Source organism: Poeciliopsis prolifica, unplaced genomic scaffold, assembly GCF_027474105.1.
Source record: "Poeciliopsis prolifica strain line A6 unplaced genomic scaffold, Auburn_PproV2 SCAFFOLD067, whole genome shotgun sequence".
Taxonomy (NCBI): Eukaryota; Metazoa; Chordata; class Actinopteri; order Cyprinodontiformes; family Poeciliidae; genus Poeciliopsis; species Poeciliopsis prolifica.
Window position 1 is genome coordinate 2,070,001 of NW_026562442.1, and position 18,534 is coordinate 2,088,534.

Consider the following 18,534-nt stretch of genomic DNA (forward strand, 5'->3'; position numbering starts at 1 on the left):
CGCAGACGGCGAACAGGAGCAGCAGTAAAGTTTTAGAGCTGGATCGATCGGTCAACGAGACTTCCTGAGGTCTCACTTCGCCCCATCCTAAAAGATTTCTCTGGAGCTTTTTCATGTGTCCGGAAGCAGCAGCGCCCCCTGTTGACTGACTGAGGTCCGACGCCACCTCTGCTCCATCAAATACACTGAAATTGTAATAACACAGAGGCACTGGTTGCCTTATATTTCTGAATTAGAAGTTGCACTGATGGCTTCCGACTTGAGATATATATATAAATATAAAAATTCAGAGCAGTGTGGCGTTATTCCAAAGGAAATTATTTTAAAATTCGACATGTGAGGCTTTTTACAGGACACTGATGATGAGTCGTGTATTTATAGAAACTTTTTTTTATTTCATTTCTTAAATGCTTTCATCCCATTTTGATACTAGCTTGTGATCATATATTATTTTAATATTTTATTTGTATTCTTTTATATTATATATGTATGTATTTACGTTTCTGGGGCATTTGTGTTTAGTCCCGTCGAGAAAAACAAAACCAGGATTAATATTAAGGATTTTTTTTCCTCATGTTCAGTTTTGGCTTGTTTGTGTCTTTTGACAATTTTTTCCTCAATAAATGCAAAGAACTGTGGAGGAAACATTATTTTAGCTCGTCTGTAGCTTTAGGCGCCTTTTTTATTCAATGTCCTTCTGAGATATTTAGGTTTGTATTTGATTAAATTTGCCTTTCTTTAGGTAAAAAGACATTTAATCATTGTAATTCAGCATTGACCAAAAATACGTCTTATAAACTTGGAAAGAAGTTTCTATTTTTGTAAATGTGGGTTGTTAATAAATGAGGAAACTTTAAATGTGTCGGGACGATCTATAATTCATCCCCGCTCTCTATTTTTGGCTCTGTTCTGTTGATAAATTATGAACGCTGGATTTTTGAGCATTAAAGCAACATTTTCTCCCTCTCAGATGTCCTGTTGAACCCGTTTAGATTAGCCAGTGAATTAATAAAGGTATTGATGTGTAGCACTGATGATCAGTCTTGTACAGTACATTCCTCACAGTCAATGCCTTTGGAAACAAACTGGTTCCACTTTTAAAAAGAACTTCTGTGTTTTTGTGGCTCCCATGTAAAGTCAATCTGAACTCGTCTCTGTCTTCTTGCTTTGGAAGTAAATAAAGTATTTTCCGTAGTAAAAGCATGTTGATTGTGGTTGAGAGTTTGTTTTTTTAGAAGCGCCGACTGCTCTTGGAGGTTATTTTATTTTGAAGGAACCAAAACGTGGTTTTGCGATGGTCTGCTGCTGCTTTGGTGCATCAGGATCTGAACGACTTGCTGTAATAAATTCTGATTTCTACCAATAAGTTAAAGCTGCGAGTAGCTTTTATGAATTATGATTTTTTTTCTTTTTCTTTTTACATATTTGCTAAAATGATCAAGTTGTGACAAATAATTGTTGAAAAAATAAAATTTCCTGTAACGACAGAAATACACCAGTACCAACCAGTTGCAGCCAGGAGGACGGTCTTAGCGCTGTCAATCATCCTCACCCTGTCCATCATAGCTAGCATGCCAAAAATGCTAAGACTAGTTAGCATAGCCATGATGACAGCGGATAATCGTTTTTTCCTGAACAGAATATAATTTCTCCACCATTAGTGTGATGGATTGAAATGTTCATTTACATTCACTGTAAGTTTGTGGTACATTTACTATTTTTTGTCTTATCTCCATATTGTATGTTTACAGACTTTAATGTTATTGTTTACATTTGCAGTGTTTTCCGGCTGTTTGGGTGAATTATTTTCCAGTTTTGATTTGGTTGATGTAGTTACAGGATGCAACCAGCAGGGGGAATCGAGCGCTGGCGCCGGAACTTCCTCTTCAGATACAATCTGGAGAAGAAGGTACGTCTCTATTATTCTTTAACTGAAATATTCCCTTTCTTCAGGTACAAGTGTTTATACAAACACACCTGTACCGCAGTAAGTTACTTTATTAACTGTTGGAAAGCTTTTGGTTTCTTTTATTGAACAATTCCCCTTCTTCAGAGCTTTTACATTGGCACATTTAGCAGCAACTACATTAAATGATTGATAGCCACAGCCATTTCTCCGCCTCTGGTTGGTTGTTTTTGACCGGGAGCGGTAAATTTGTTCAGACTGCAATAGTAGCTCAGGGAGGAATGAGAGACAATGGATCTTTTCACAGATTATCTGTCTAATATTAATCTGACTTGACATAGTGACAATTTTGACATCAGTCATTTGAAAACTGCACTTTGTAATGAATTAACAAATGCGAAAATTGTTTCTGTAAAGATTAGTTGCCTACTTAATCTTGAGATTTGAGATTTTATTCCACCTTTCTCCCTTGCTGCATGTAAATGTGCCCTTGAGCAACACTTAGCGTCAAGACATCTACTGATTTGTGTATTGTTGCATAAAATGGTTTCAAGTGGTGATTATGGGGAGAAAGTTTATTTTTTCATAATGCAAAATATGCTTTGAAAGGTTTCGCTACAATCAGCAGCTGTGGACGTTTTAAAGCAGCTCCCTCTGACTCAGACTCTGAAAATGACATTAAAATGGCTCCAAAAATAACATTTAGATAAATTATTTTTAAGAAGCAAGTTAGAACTTTTTCTGCATCCTTTTTCTTCAACTTTAGGATAATTCAGCTTAGAGCTGATGGATTGCAACACATTTTAACATTGTTTTTCAGCACATACACCTTATAATTCAGTTTATTTGCTGCCACCTCTTAGCAGTTTTCTCCCGGGTTTGAATTAAATTAGGCCCAAACTTTGTTAAACAGGCCCGAGTTTCTTGGTTTTACAGGCTGGCAGATAGTGGAGCTTTTATTTCCCCAAAATAGGTCAACAGTTTCATAATGAGACGTGTGAATTGCTAAGACAGTCCCAGGATAATACGAAGTCCCAAAGCTTCACAAACAATTCCCTCACATAGTAACACAGCGAACAATGAGCTGCAGCAGCAGAGCTTTGCTTGAATGCAGCCTGCTGCCATGAGGCTGATAAAAATAACTGGGAACAAAACATGCAATGAAACAGTTGAAGTTACGGTAAAGGCAAGTTGGTAATTCTAGATCCCATCACCGTCCAGTTGTGTCTGATCAATTCTGAAGAGCAATAATCCATAAAAGCAATTCTTTCTTGTACTTTTGTTCAATGTAACAACAAACTGAAGGCAAAAATGATATAGATGTAGAGCCCAAAATGTCATGTTCTGATTTAAAAATTGCACATTTTGTTTCAAGCAAAGTAAAATGTAGAGTTTGTAACTGTTGGACACGGCGGTGGCAGTGCCATGGTTTTTAATACATTCTCATTTTTGAGAAAAATATATAGTTTATGTTGCTTTAGCAAAGGGTTTATAGCCATATGAACAGAAATTTTGCAGAAAACAATGCAACAAGAATATCTACCAAGGCAAAGTTTAATTTAATTAACTAAATGCAGGATAAACATTGATTGACGAGCTTTAATGTTTCCCAATATTCAAATATTCTGCTTAGATTTCCATAACTGTGTCTTGACTTTCAGAAAAACTAATATTCCCCGTTCGATACTAATAAAACAGAAATTGAAAACAACAGAAAATGTTTTCAAAGTTAAAAACCCTGACCTGCCAAGCTCGGTGGCGGCAGCATTATGCTATTGGCTTTTGCAGTTTTGCTAATGATCCTGATGGATCATTCAAAGTTTATGGCTTAGTGATGGAAGAGGAAAGGCTCTAAGTTGTTTAACTTTACCTCAGATGAAACCTCAAACCTTCATTCCGGTTATTGATTTAGACAGAAACCAAACCAGAGACTCTTTGCCAGTGCATGTTGTCCACCATAATTTGATCTTCTATTAAATCTCCAATCATTTCCTTACTTATTTCTCCACCCTTTAGCAGAGAATTCATACATTTCCGCTTCTACAAGTTAAATATTAGAAGATCTTCCACAAACATGGCATTATTGGTACATTTGGATCCTCAAAAACGTTATCTTCCCTCTTCCAGACAGTTATGATCTAATTTTGTTATTTTCTAGAGGAACACAGCAGGTTTTGGATCCGAGCTCTGCAGTGTGGACATCTGGGGAGTTGCGCTGTGCAGGCTAAACACAGATTCAGCAGCTGACGGACAGACGAGTGTTTGGCCTGAATGTCAGGACTGAATTTAGCTCAGACATGATGGCATCCCGACCAACAAACAAACCTCTCAAAGCAGACGCTTCATGCTTTGTTTAATCCTTCAGTTTGGCAGCAGCAGTGATGGATAACCTGTGTACATCAGAGTTTATTTGTTCCGGAAATTCCCTGGAAATTCGATGCATTTCAGACGGGAAACACTTGGAAAATACAACTCTTTGTTTGAAATAGAGCCATGTCCAATTGTGGTAAAGTTAAACAGCGTTTTATACTGGTAACATTTACAAACATGTATAGAACATGGTGAAATCACACATGAAACTCTGAATACAAGTAAATCTGTCTAAAAAACACAGTTATAGACAGAAACAGGAAAAAGGAGGAGGAGCTGTCAGTTATAGATTTCTATGAAAACTGAGTGTCTAAAGCCATACATTTATTTTTGGCTAAAATAAAGACCTACCTGTTTAGAATTGCTTTTGAACCAAAATAATTGTAACACTGACCAACATATTTGATGTATATTGATGATTTTTAACGACAAAATGCAATGTTTATTGGTTTTCACAACTGTTTACTGTATAATGTGTTTATGATGTATTTTTTTTGTTTGTTTGAACTGCCTGAATGTGGTATAGCAGGTAAAGCTAATTTTATCTATAAAGCAGATTTTCATCGACAAGACAATACAAAGTGCTGTACAGGATTTAAAAGGAAATACAAACAAAATAACAAACCAAAAGAAAGAGCAAAAGCAGAAAAAGCTAATAATGTTGATCCAAAGTAAATAAACACTCCTATTCAGGGTTGATAGATAAGTATAAGTATTCTCTGAACTTCCCAAATGTGCTCAAAAAAAGTAACAAGTTTCTAAGTAATAACAAAAACTAAAGCAAACCTGATTGATTAATTGATAGACAGAAAGTCTGAAAAGAAAAGAATAAATTGTGGTCCAGTGAACATATGGATGTCAACCTGAATGAAATATCATTTTAGAGGAACAAAGTTATTCGCATTTCTTTTCCAACTATGAAATGTACAAAGATGCAAATATAAAAAAAAAAGTTCTAGTAGGGGTTACAGATCCATGTCAACAGGAATGACTGAGAGGAAAATCTCTTTAGGTCAGTGGTGATTTAGTGACCCTGATGCTTAAAAAAACCTCCAGCGCCTGCCAGATGCGGCTGATGGCTGCAACATGTTGTGGGACTTGTATGGTGGAGGACGAGAGATGTTAACATGATGCCAGAGATAATGACATGCAGACTCAACAGATTTCTCTCTGTGAGTCTTTTCAGAGGCAGATACTGACAGCAGGCATGTGGTGGTGGGAGTACTCTCACTCTCTGCCCTATTTTCTGACTGATGAAGCAGCACAAAACCAAGAGAGAGATCACTCCACACTGCTGGATGGATGGATGGCAATGATGCATGTAAAGCTGGGTGGATGTTGTATTTAGAAATAAAAACTGAACACGCTTTTTGACGCGCTGCTCTCAGCTTGAAACACTTGTCATGCCACAAGGAATAAAGTAGCAAACTTTCGGTCTGTTTACGTTTCAAATTAAAAGCTTTAATTTGCTGACTGTCGAACTCGATAGCCAGGTTATAAATTCTGAGAACATCTCGGAAGTCTAAATACCTAGATCAGAATCTTGACATTATAAAACACAAAAAAAATAAGTGAAATGTTCGAACAAAATAGTGTGGAGAACCCTTGATTACAAGAAGAAACCCTTTAGAAAAAAATGAAAACAATAAAATTAATTTACAAATAGATTAAGAAACAATATTTGTAAATAAATACATAAATACAGTATAGATTATAATAGTTTGACTTTGGAGTAGTTATCTGTACTCCAGTTGTGTAAATTTATGTTGCAGATTTATAATATTGTAGATAATTTTTGTATTTTTGTCTGCTAGTGATTTTGTAATTAGACTGGTGTTCAAGCCTTTATTTCTATTAAGTGGGATTATTTTTCTCTCAATATTTAAAATTGGAATTTTACATCCAACAAATAAAATGACTTTTATAGAGATATTTTTTATTAACACAATAAATAAATGAAAAATTTGCGATTGTTCAAAATTATATAGAAACAGTACATTTAAAAAAAAACAACTAAAAATTCTTCAGCTGGTTTTTATTTTGTGACGATTGGGTCTTATTTTGAAAGGGCTTTACTCCTTTTCCGGTCCGAACGTAGCAGCTTGACGTACGGGGCTCGCTCGCCAGTTGGTCCAGGGGCTCGTGAGTGCAGCTCTTTCCGCCGTCCTGCCGCATATATAGGCGGTCAACGGTCGGAGACCTCCGCGTTAAGGCAGCTCCAAAGGAGAACGTCAGGCTGTTTTATTCCCGCAGACATTTCAGTTCCCGCTTCCTTCTTACCACCGTGTCCCGTCACAGACTGGGGAGAAAAGAGGGGGGTCCATCTCGGAGTGACCAGCATGGACCCCCAAGCGAAGAGCCGCGCTGGTCCGGCGGCGATGGCGGCGGGAGGGAGCTTCGGCGGCCGCCCGGCCTCTCTCGGAGCCGACGGGGGTGACTCAGAGTCCGGAGCGGGCTCCGAGGAGGCTGCCATGGGCTGCAGCGACACATTCAGCAGTCTGCCGGACATGGAGCAGGAGTCTCTGGAGGAGAAATTACGCGGACTGGCGTTCAGAAAGCAGACCTCGTATCGGTGAGTGGAGATCAGAGGGAGGATGCTGTGGCAGGATGTCGCTCAGAGCAGGATGTGTTTCGGGATTTATGCGTTTTTCCTGGATCTAAATACATTTCTTTTATGTACTTGCAAGCAAGAAACTCAAAGTGAAGCCTATAAATAGTAAAAGAACATAAAAGATGAGGCTGTATTGTTGGTTGTGAAGCAGATTTCTGACATGGGAATGAATGCTCTGGCTCGTTCAGACAAGCCGCGCTACGCTGCTGCTGTCACAACGTAAATCCATGCAGAGCACGAACATTTGAGCCCAAATCAAAACATTTCTGCATGCACACAGTCGCAGTACGTGTGCGGATGCGTGTGCATGTCACGGTGGTGTAGTCCTGTTTTTGTAGCGCCCTGTGAAGGGGGAGGGAGAGATCCTGTATTGATTCGTGAGCAATGTGTGTTTGTGTTTATGTGAATGCCAGCAGCAGCCTGACACCCCAGTGTGACTGACAGCTGCTGCTGATAGCACACAATCACATATCTCCATAACTGTATCTAATCTGAAAGAATCGGTTCCAAAAGTGGGATTTAGAGGTCAAATCTGGGGGAAAGAACTCCAGTATTCCTGCATATTTATGTTTATTATTTCTGCATGTCACAAGGAGCCATCTTCCTTCTAAGTATTCATCACATTTTTATTTCCTTATTTGTGGATAAAAGCGTCAGACAAAAACGAAAACATAAACATATAATTCATAAAATGCATTAAAGTCAAGAACTCCAACTGTTTACAGTCATAAAAGCATCAACATGTACTTTAAAGCACTTATGTTAGGAACATTTGCTTTCGAGATCATTTTGTATTTTATTTCCAGATGGATTCAAAACTGCCACCTCTATCAAAGCACCTATGAAGCATTTTTTCTCTTTGATGTTTTTCAATTCTTAGGGTAAAACGTTGCATCCATGTTTTTCTTATTCGTAAGCACAGAAAACTTCAATAATTTGAGTTGTTTTCCTCTGAATAAGTGATATTTTATTGAAAATGGAGACCCCACATCAAGAATCTGCTGTAATTTCAGCCCTAATTGATCATTTAGTCTCTTGTTTGTTTCCGGTTAAACAGCTTCTTAAATCATAGAAACAACCTAAATCTGGATCAAGTAACTACAAAAATTAAAAGGTTTTGAATTAATTGAATGAACACCAGAACATAGTGTTTTTTTTAATGCTTGATATAATTGGACTAATTTCGTTTGTGAAAGGGTTTTGGTTTTTAATGAAGATATTTACTAGACGATAATTTGTGTTATGTGTTTTTTATTTTTCTGGGAGTATTTGTTGTTTTTTATTTGGTGGATTTACTATAATTCAGACGTTTTAGCCAGCAGATGTATTTTTAATATTGTATTAAAAAAAAGTCAGATTAAATGAGCAGTTGTCCAAATAATCATTAGTTTCAGCCCTATTGCCGATGCATCATGTACGTCTAGTTAAAATGTGATCATTTTTGCCCTCATCTTGTTCTCTGTTTCCTATCACAACATCCATTGTGTGTAGTTAGTCTACAGCGAGAGTGTTTTCCCTTGCTGGATTAATTTCATTTGGAAAGAGGAACATTTGGCTCGTGTCGCAGCAGAGACGGTTTGTTACCACTGACTATTCTGCTGAAAGAGGAATGTGGAAATAACTGCTCAGATGGTTAGAGAAGCTACCACGTTTTTTTCTTCTTTTGATAATATTTCACAGTTTAACTTTGTTGGATTTTGTATTTTTAGCCCTCAACTGTAAATATCTATGAATGTGTGACGAAATAGAAGCAGATGAGTGCATGTTTGTGTTGCTGCTGTTGGATCTTGAATTGTAGCGGCATTATTTTTGGTTCAGGTGATCTGTGAACCCCCTACCTCCCTCCTCACTGAGGAGGAAGCAGTCAGCCGGTCAGAGGAGGGAGGTAGTTTACATAGCTTTGAAGTGGCCAATGCCAAGAAGTGAATCACCATATGTGGCTATATGAGGGAGAGAGAGAAAGCTGATCAAAGTCGGGGTCTGGGTGAGTTTTTCTGCCGTATTGTCTGCTAGCAGCAGCGTGAGGCACGTGAAACTTATCTGCCAGGACTTGGTCACACTTTATGTGTGTGTGTGTGTTTTTCCTTTTATCTATTCTTAGACGTCTCACCCATCTGGCTGCATGGTAACCCTCACTGGCTGAGGAACACTCTACCTTTATCTGTCTGAGGCAGTCGGCACAGCAATATGGCAACCTAACCCTAACCTACAGGTTCTGGAGAAATCTGGAAGTTCAAACGTTTGTTATGGATTAATCAGAAAAACAAGAGAAATACTGGGATTTCACATCCATCCATCCGTTCATCTGTCTGTCCATCATCTGTCTGTCATCCATCCATCCATGTCTCCTGCAATCTACCAACAAATGAGGCCGACAAAATGATAAACTTTTTAAAATAAGGACTTCCTTTCACTTCTGAAATATTTCTTCATAAGAAAAATTGTTTAAACGGCCTTGGGTAAAGATCTGACCTCTTTGCCAAAGGGTTAATTCTGTAAAAGTGTGTAATTTGGACATGAGGAATATTTATGAACCTTGACCAATGAATCTGTAGGAAATTGCTCTAATTAACTGGTCAATCAGCCTACTGGACCCACAGTTGGTAATTGAACTTCCTGTCTACGTGTGACAGCCAGTCATCTCTGTTGTTCATTTAATCTCATAACAAATGATAAACATCTCAAGTTCTCACAGCTCAGAAACACAACGAGCCTCCTGTTGTGTTTCTGAGCTGCAAAACAAAACCAACAGTGAAGTAACAGTAAAACACACCTCTGTCCAAAACTAAATGCTTTTATGTACACAGTACTAGAAAATGTTAGTCATAGCTGATTGATGTCTAGATTTAAATTAATGCATGAAATATTCAGCGCAGCTAAGAGCTGCACTTCACATGAGATTACTCCTGGAAAATATGGAATATATTACATTTTTAAAGTAAAATTGAAGAGAATAAGCCTTTATTTGTCTGTAGGTTGGTAAACTAAAAGACCAAATATAGGAGAAAACAACAGAAAAGTAAAAGTGTCTGAAAAAGAATAATATACTCACAAAATATTCTTATATTTCGCTAAGAGAAATGCTAGTTTTTATCTACTACATGCACACTTTATAATAGAAAAAAATATATATTTTGCTTCGACACCCGACTTCTCGTGTGGTCAAACTTTACTACAGCCTGTTGCAGAAACGAGCTTCCACCCGATAGGAATTCGCAACGTTTTCCTTCCACTATTTACAGCCCACTTTGCAAACAACAGATGTGTCCACGTGCCGGCGTTTACTGCAGTTTCATCATGTAATCTAACAGACCGTGAGACAGCGTTCAGCATGCAAAGAGAGAAACACGGAAAAGACAAGAGAAGAGAAGAAACGGTAAAGAGACGTGAATGTATCTGGTATGGCTGCTGCTGCTGTGCACCACCTGCAGGGGTAAACAGTGATCAAAGCACTTTCATCATCTGATGCTGGCAGAATATAAAACTGTATTCAGCTTTCAATTAGGCCAGAGCACTGAGGACACTGGGAGAACAGAGAGATGAAAAAGACGCCCAGGGAGGATGAGAAGAGGAAAAAAGGCTGAAGGCTTGATTCAGAGTCAAAGGAGAGTCATTACTCAAGAAATATAAAAGAGTGAAATGGGTAATAGTGAAACATTATATCGCAATTGCTTTATTACTCTTGCATAAGGTGAGCATTTACAAGTCAACCTGCTGAAAGAGTGAAGAAAGATTGATGAGTGGTATAAGAACATTAAAAATCTTATTCAGAGCCGTCGGAGTTGCAGTTTGATATGCGGCGAAGCTTGTGGCCGATTCTATAACATGCTTACCTTTGAGCTCTTGGAGGCTTTCATGAATTTTTAAACTTTATAATCTGCAGCTGGTTTTGTACGAACAATGAGACAGCCTGAAGGAAAGAGAGATTTCAGATTGAGAAACCGACGTAATGTCTCTCTATTTACAGTAATTGTGTAACAGCAGCACACCACAGTGCAGCACAATGGCCCCAGCTTTCCCCTGGGAAATTATATCTGAAAGGGCAAAATGAAGAGAAATACCTGGTGCACACAATAGGGTGTGCAACACAGTTCAAAACAGACACAAGTAACAGCAAAATAACATGTTATTGCACTATATTTGTTTGGCATGACACAAATATGCAAAGGTACTCTGATCCAAAGTCACGCTGGATGAATTGGTTCCCAAACCTACATCTCCACTCCTTAACGTTTGCCTTTTATTGTTATTTCAGTGCTGTTCTCTGAACATTACATGTGGCTTTTGTTCGACGATGATCAAAGTTTAAATAACATTCCTCAGAGTCCTTATGACTAAACATCTATCAGTGCACCAGAGCTGCACTGTGTATTGAATTGCAGTAGTCATCACATAATGAGTTCATGCAATTTTGCAGTTTCAAACGACTGCTTTGGTGGCTATAATATTTCAGCTGCTTGCAAATAATACATTTAGTCATGTGGATGGATTTGCAATGTGGCAAATGCACTCTGTGGATCTTAGTGAACAATATAGAGCGAAGGCAGAACATCGAGTAAGAGTGAGAAAAACATGGGTTAAGTAATTCATATCATGATTGTCATACCAAGCAGTAAGATAACAGCATTTTCCTACCACCCTGCTACTCTACTGCATAAAGTTAGACTTGCAAACACACAAATATTGATCTAACGTATCGATATCTCTCCTATTGAAGAGTTGGCAAACTGTTAAATGTTTACTTTGCATAAAATAATCAGGTTTATAATCTTACTTTTTCCTAACTGACCGGAACATTCAAAGACGCATAAAGACAGTTACGAAGTCAGCCTTTTAGCATCTGAAGAATATTTTCAGGATTGAAGGGCTAATGTTGACAGCAAAATCTAGAGAAACTCATACATTTGTTGATATTTAGTCAAACTGATTAATGCAACAATGTTTTCACAGGTCTGGATTAAAGTGGTATTTGATTGATAATAAGTGGAACATTAATCAGTATATTTGATGTATAATTGCGTCATGATTTTGATGGAATTTGACAAAATGTAATGTTTATTTTTTTCATAATAGGTCACTATGAGGTTTTTATGGTATAAAACACTTTGAAATGCTCTTTTGCTGTTCGATCAGAAATGTTTTAATATTCTTAAACAATTTTACAACAAAATTTGTTTTAGTCACAACTTTGCTTGTCTCCACTGCTCCTCTACTGCTTGCAACCAGATGTGGTTTACAATAAGTTTAAAAATTGGTGTTAGATATATGCTGCAGAGGATTATCCATTCATTTTTCTTTTGGTCGTCTCTTCTTTTACTTATAAATACGTTTTGCTTTCTTCTTGTAATTTTATAAAATATTTCACCAAGCGCTTGATGAATGGACTCGGGTCAACACACCTCTCACCTCCATCTCCATTATCCCTGATGACTGAAAAGCATGCCAAATAAAATCAATGTAAAATCAGAGCTGTAACCTGAAAACACCTGCAGAAGGAGCTTTTCTTTTTTGTTTTTCACAGCCAGAATATGAGCTGGTTTAGTGGAGAAGCTTGTGTTATAATCCAATGAAACGCTTGTCGCACAGTCCGAACAGCTTAAAGATACTCATGAATTTTTAAACAGATGATCAGAACAGCAATTGTTGAGGAAACGTGAGGCTTACTGACACAGTTTTCTCTCTCTTCTCGTCCTCAGATGAACAGACGTACATGCATATTTCTGATTTTCTCTCCTAAAGCTCAGTGAGCTCATGCAAGATGTGTATAATTTCTGCCAAAGTGAGTATTAGGAAGTCAGTGGCAAAAAATCTGCCAAAAAGTTGTGAACATTGACTTTAGAGATGATAAAATGGAATGGAGTGCAGATCTATAGGCACTTAATTAGCACTTGTTAGCATTATTTTTGGCATGCAGAAGTTGATAAGAATTGGTGCAGTTTGGTTTGTTTTGCAATAACAGTTGCTGTTTTTGAGTTTAAATAATGTTTAAAGTTGACAAGAAATTTGAAAATATCACTTGATAGTTGTGCACTGTTGGAACACTGGAAGATTAATGCCTAAAAACCAACTATAAAGTCTTAAAAAAGGCAATAATTAAAAATAACTACAATAGACAAATGATGCTATGAATGGTGGAGGCACTTGTGAAGCCTGGTGGCCCGCCAGGCTTATAATACACTGAAGGTAACTCCTCAGTGTATTAACATAGATAATGACATAAATAATGACAATGTTTTTGTTGTAGGAGGGTCTAGTGCACTTAAACATCTGCAGGACATCAGCCACGGAGTCAAAGTCTGCAAAAAATGGGTCTTGACACAAAGTCATCGTTTTTTATTCGGAAGAATGTAGCAAATATCCAGCAAACTATGAAAATTGTGAAATAATATAAAAATTTTCAAAAAGACATTAGATTAAAAATTCTGTGAAAAAATATCTCTCATAATTCTGATTTTGAAGGGCTTTGTTGCTGAAAATGTGCTATATAATATAATTACCTTTACCTTTGATTTTGGGCAAACAAAAATAATTTTGCCAATTCTATCTGAAAAAATCGGATTTCAATTGATACACAATAAACAAATTCCACAAAATCTGTGGAATTTGTGGAATTTTTAAAGTGTATTTCTCCTGCCACATTTTATGAGTTTTCAGCTGTAACGTTTGCAGAACTTCAATCTTTCACAATTTACTGCAAAATCACAAAACTAGAAATATAAACCGCTGAATTTCTTTATTTTTTTTCCACTAATACATGAATTAATTTTACTTTCTGTTTCTAAAATAGTCGTCATTTTGTAATAACTTACAAAACGGGGAACAAAAAACCCAGCAGCTTCCCAGAAGCTTGCTAGTTTCTCGTTAATAAATTGCTTTTTCATGTAATTCGCGACGTTTTTGACCGTTACAGTCTTCGTTTCTGTACGTAGGTTGGCGCTATGTGAGCCTCTTAATCACAGTGAAGTGTTACTCGTCTACATTGACTCACTCCTCCCGTCTCTTGTCATATTTACTACAGCCAAACAGGGCATTACTACAACCCCCACCCCCTGCTCTCTGTGTTCCAGTTGGCTGATGATGTGTAAGTGTTCGTTTATTCATATCTATCTAAAAACACCACTGATAAAGTCTTTTTTTGGAATGGCAGGTTTCTCTTTCCTTTCCTGGCCTTTTCGGGAGTGTTTCAGAGCGCGGGTGTGTTGGCGTTGGGGTATTTTACCCATAATACAGAGTGCTGAAGCATTAAGAGGGATTGGCTAACAAGAGCTGCTCCTTATTAGTCGTCTGGCTGGCTGTAAGAGGCTTTTCCTGCTTGGAAATGGGGTTAAAAAAGAGGGCAAAAACAGAAAAGAGAAGTAAATCTTGTCTGGTTTCAGAAAGAAGAAGAGGAACCTGGCAGAAAAAAAACTTGTTTTGAAAGATTAGTCATTTACTTCCTTTCCCCAACAGACAGTTATCTGATTGCAGGTTTGGTTCCACATGTTTTTAACAAAAGACAGTCAATACTGGTGTGAAGTAGTGGACTCTTCAATCTGAACATGTTAAAGAAGAAGGAATTATTTCATTTTCACTTGCAGAGTAAAGCTGATTGTATAGAATTATTGCTAAAACTGCAACCAGAGTGGAAGTAAACCAACAACATCAGTTATCTGAACATCCTAGATGAACTTTAATGGGACTAAAATAAAAAATACAGCAGGACAGAACAGACTGCCTGGCTGCCTTTTCTGCTGTGGGTGTCTGTTTACATTCTTCAGACGTAAAGGAAAGAAATACAGGCCCAGAACAGGCTGTAAAGTTTGCACACGTTTACATTTAAAAATAATCTAGTATTCAGCTTCGTGTTTTTGACTTTCTTGTGAAATACAATTAAATTATAAAACAGAAATGCTTAAAATTTGGCTTTGTATGTAACATTACACAGGATTTATTGTGCAATTACAATGCCTGATTGAACATTTTTTGATTTAACTACTGCACATTAGTAGTTAACACAATGTGTTAACTACTAATGTGCAGTAGTTAAAGTACTAGTAGTTGACACTACTAGTACTAGTAGTGAGATTAGAGAGAGATTATGCCATTTCATAATCTCTCTCTAATCTCACAGAATACAGAAATCTTTGAAATAATCCCAAATTTATAAATTGATTCATTTCTTAAACCTTGAAGTTGGACGTGTCTTTTTTATTTTTACTTTTTTATTTCATAAAAATGTTTTATTACATGTTTGAAAACAACTTTTAATGATAGGATTTAGAATTTTTGATGCTTTTAGTTTGTTTCAATCCAAATAGTTTTTCAAAGGATCATTTACAAATAGCTGTCTCATAGTTGTGTGAAATTGGCAATACTGTCTTCCTTCATAATAATTTACTATCCTGCAAAAGTCTCTATATGAGGCAGCTACTTAGTCTGAAAACGTAATAATCTGGGTCAGATTATTTTTGGTTCATTTTTTCCATTTCTGTCTCACTTACTGACTTAAAAGTCTGGGTGAAACAACATACAAAAAAGCCAGACCCTTGAATCATGATTTTCATGTTTTTTTCCATCTTACTGTTTATTTGAGTGTTTCAGCACCAGAATAATCACCCATAAATATCAGTGAAGGAAAGAGCTCAGATGAAATGAAACAGAACTTGGCAAACCAAACAAATCGGGCTCAAATATGAGCGAAGAAACCAGAGGCTGGAAGTGTTTCCTTCGTACGCTTTTCTACTTGAAAGTAGCACCTCTTCTCTTTTCCAACAAGCCCATCTGTCTCGATAATGAACCTGTGGAGTCGGCTGATGAGGCGACAGTGACTCCATCACTGGTTGCTACATAATTCCTATACAGTCCAGAAAATCTGGATTTTTGTTCATTCCACGTCTGAATAAGAGCAGAAGATCAATTCAAGCTAACAGGCAATTACTTATTCTCATTGGTCTGGTCATCTGCAAAGCTATTTTTGGTGGTTTTGACGAAAGAGAGCGATTCGCGGTTCTGTTGCCAAATGATTCTGCTGACTAATTTGGTGAAGCGCTCAGCCAGCTGCTTCATGCTTTCATTTCTGCAACTGCTCCGTTTTATTTCCTGTTTTTTCTCTCTCTCTTTCTCTTCGTTTATCATCCCGAACCAGTCGGTTTCTGTCATCCTAAACTGCTGTTTATCGGTTTCAGTTGGGACACACACACACACAAACATACTTTCCCATGTCTACAAACGAGTGTGTGCCGCATGGATTAAAAGCCCTGTGGTTAGTCTCTTGTTTGTGTGGTGTGTGTCTATGCAGGCAGGATTACCCAGCTCTGATCATCTCTCAGCACTCAGAAAGATGAGTCCCCACTCAAAGCTTTGTCTGCTTCATAAATGCACGCACACACACACACACACACGCACACACACGCACATTATCTTAATGTGACTCTAAATAATAATGCTTTTCATTTAACATTCCCTCTTTTCTCTTTGCTTAAATGCTTCTGTTGCCTTGTGTGTGTTTTTATGTGTTCTAGTCTGCGATGCACACACACACACACACACACACACACACACACACACACACACACACACACACACACACACACACACACACACACACACACACACACACACGGTCGCCCCACATGCTTCAACACACACTCTTGTCCCTTCAGACCTCAGCTGCAGAGACATGCTATAATTAGTGAGACAGCATCTTTATCTCGCTCTCGCTTTCTGTGTGTTTGGGAGCGCTAATTGCTCAGGTTAAAGAGTCATCAGTAAATGATTAATTTTATTAGCCAGTTGTGCCCTCAGGTTATACAGACTGTAAACTTGATCTCTTTTTGCTGTGACTGTTTCTCTTTAAATTCTCTGCTTTCCAGTTTTTTAAGCCCTTATTTGTTTTCAGCACATTAAGACAGAACCATAATTCGTCTTTTGGTTGCTAATTTTTAACTTTTTAGTCTTATGTCCAACAAGACATAAGCAAAAATGTAAAAAATAAAATATAGTGGTAGTAACTGGTAGTTATGGTGACCCGACTATTTAATTTACTGTTTTTCTAATTCCTGGGCTTAGTTGTATCATGATATTTTGTGGTACTCTTGGAAAAAAATGTATCTCTCTGTTTTTTAGGTAACTGTATTTCTGCAAACGCAAGACATAGATATAGCACCAAAAACACAAATCCTGTTTGAGAACTGACAGTAATCATGTTTATTGATGCTCTCTTTGAACAAAAGTTGGAGAGAATAGTAAAAATAACAGTCATTACTGCATGGACAGTTTTTAAAAACATAACTGGAATGAATTGGAATCATTTTTGGAATTGATAGTGCTTCATAAAGCCAGACTTTAATGACTTAAAGTTTGGGTGAAACTGCAACGAACACAAAATATAAAATAGCCAGACCCTGGAATCATGGTTTTCAAGCTTTTTTCCATTTTAGTCTGTTTATTTGAATGTTTGAATAAATCAGAAAAATTAAAATTAACATTTAAATTATTATTATTCAGAATGATTATTTAATTCTTCAAAACTTATTACCATGATATGAAATTTCTCCCGGTAAATAATAAATGACACAAGAATTTATTTTTCTATAATTCATGTGAATCGTCAAATTTTCTCAATAATTTGGAGTTACGTGAATAAATAGTTGGTCCTGTATTGTAACTAGCTGGATCGGTTATTGACAAAAGAATTTATATTTCTGTTAATCCAGACAAGTAGTTTAGTTACTGACATCTAAACTCTTGATTAAAATCTTGATTCTACTGCTGCTGCCTGGTGCTCCACCTGTTTTATCTCCTCTCATATCATTCTTCACCGTCGTCTTTGTGTGTGTCTATTCACCGCGTAAAGGTCAGATACAGATGCGCAGCGTGAATCTAACGCCACCCACACATTACACGCTCGCTTTCACACGCACACAGGCGCCCTGGCAGACTCTGTAATTACGTAGGAGGAGGAGGACGGGTGGGTGAGGAGAGGAAAACGGTAGTATCGCTGCCATCATCTGGCTCGGGTTCATGACACGTTTTAATTGACTGTAAGCACCAGAGCAGATACTGTATCATCATCTGACTGTGCAGAAATGTGTCGTCTTTCAGCTAAATCACTAAATCAAATCTTAATAAGTTAGTGGAAGAAAAGTGATGCTTAATTGGTTGGTTTAAAACCTTTAGAGTTGGTCGTTGTTAGGAATGTCATGATGAGAAATCAGTTATGAGGGTTCATCTCCTCAAATAATAAAATTAATTTTGTGCAGAACTGGAAATTATTTTAAATATCTAAAGTGAAACACAACTACCATAAACAATAAACAAAAAGGAAATGAAACACAATTAAAACCATAAATAAAGCAGATTATGAAGTGTCTGTAAACAAAATTGTCCTTCAAAAAATATACAGGAAGGAATTTATTGAGCTCATTCTAATTGATCAACTAATTGATTAATTGCTTATTGTGACAAGCTTAGCTGCAAAAACTGATTTGACCAAGTTTTTAGTTCTATCTTAGGACATTTGAAATAAGATTTTCAGCAAGATGTAGCAACTTGTTTTAAGTAAATAATTTCTTAATATTGATTAAAAAGGACTAGTTCACTGAAAGATTATTTCACTAAATTTTGCCCAAGTGATTATTTTATAACAATAATTTTAGTCTTGTTTGTC

At 37.1% G+C, this 18,534-nt stretch overlaps 2 protein-coding genes across 5 annotated transcripts in view; both read left to right on the forward strand.

Annotated features, from left to right (window-relative positions):
- The window catches only part of creb3l2 (cAMP responsive element binding protein 3-like 2), a 27,542-nt gene extending 26,339 nt beyond the window's left edge, over window positions 1-1,203 (forward strand). Inside the window, exon 12 of the mRNA XM_055020435.1 lies at window positions 1-1,203. This exon is cut by the window's left edge and continues 2 nt beyond it. Coding sequence (XP_054876410.1) covers window positions 1-68 — 68 coding nt within the window. The 3' untranslated portion in view covers window positions 69-1,203.
- Window positions 1,204-6,357: 5,154 nt separating this feature from the next.
- Window positions 6,358-18,534, forward strand: part of dgki (diacylglycerol kinase, iota) — a 61,487-nt gene continuing 49,310 nt past the window's right edge. For all 4 annotated transcript variants that reach the window (XM_055020371.1, XM_055020373.1, XM_055020374.1 and 1 more), the window contains exon 1: window positions 6,358-6,848. In XM_055020371.1, coding sequence (XP_054876346.1) covers window positions 6,616-6,848 — 233 coding nt within the window. In that variant the 5' untranslated portion in view covers window positions 6,358-6,615. The remainder of the gene's footprint in view (window positions 6,849-18,534) is intronic.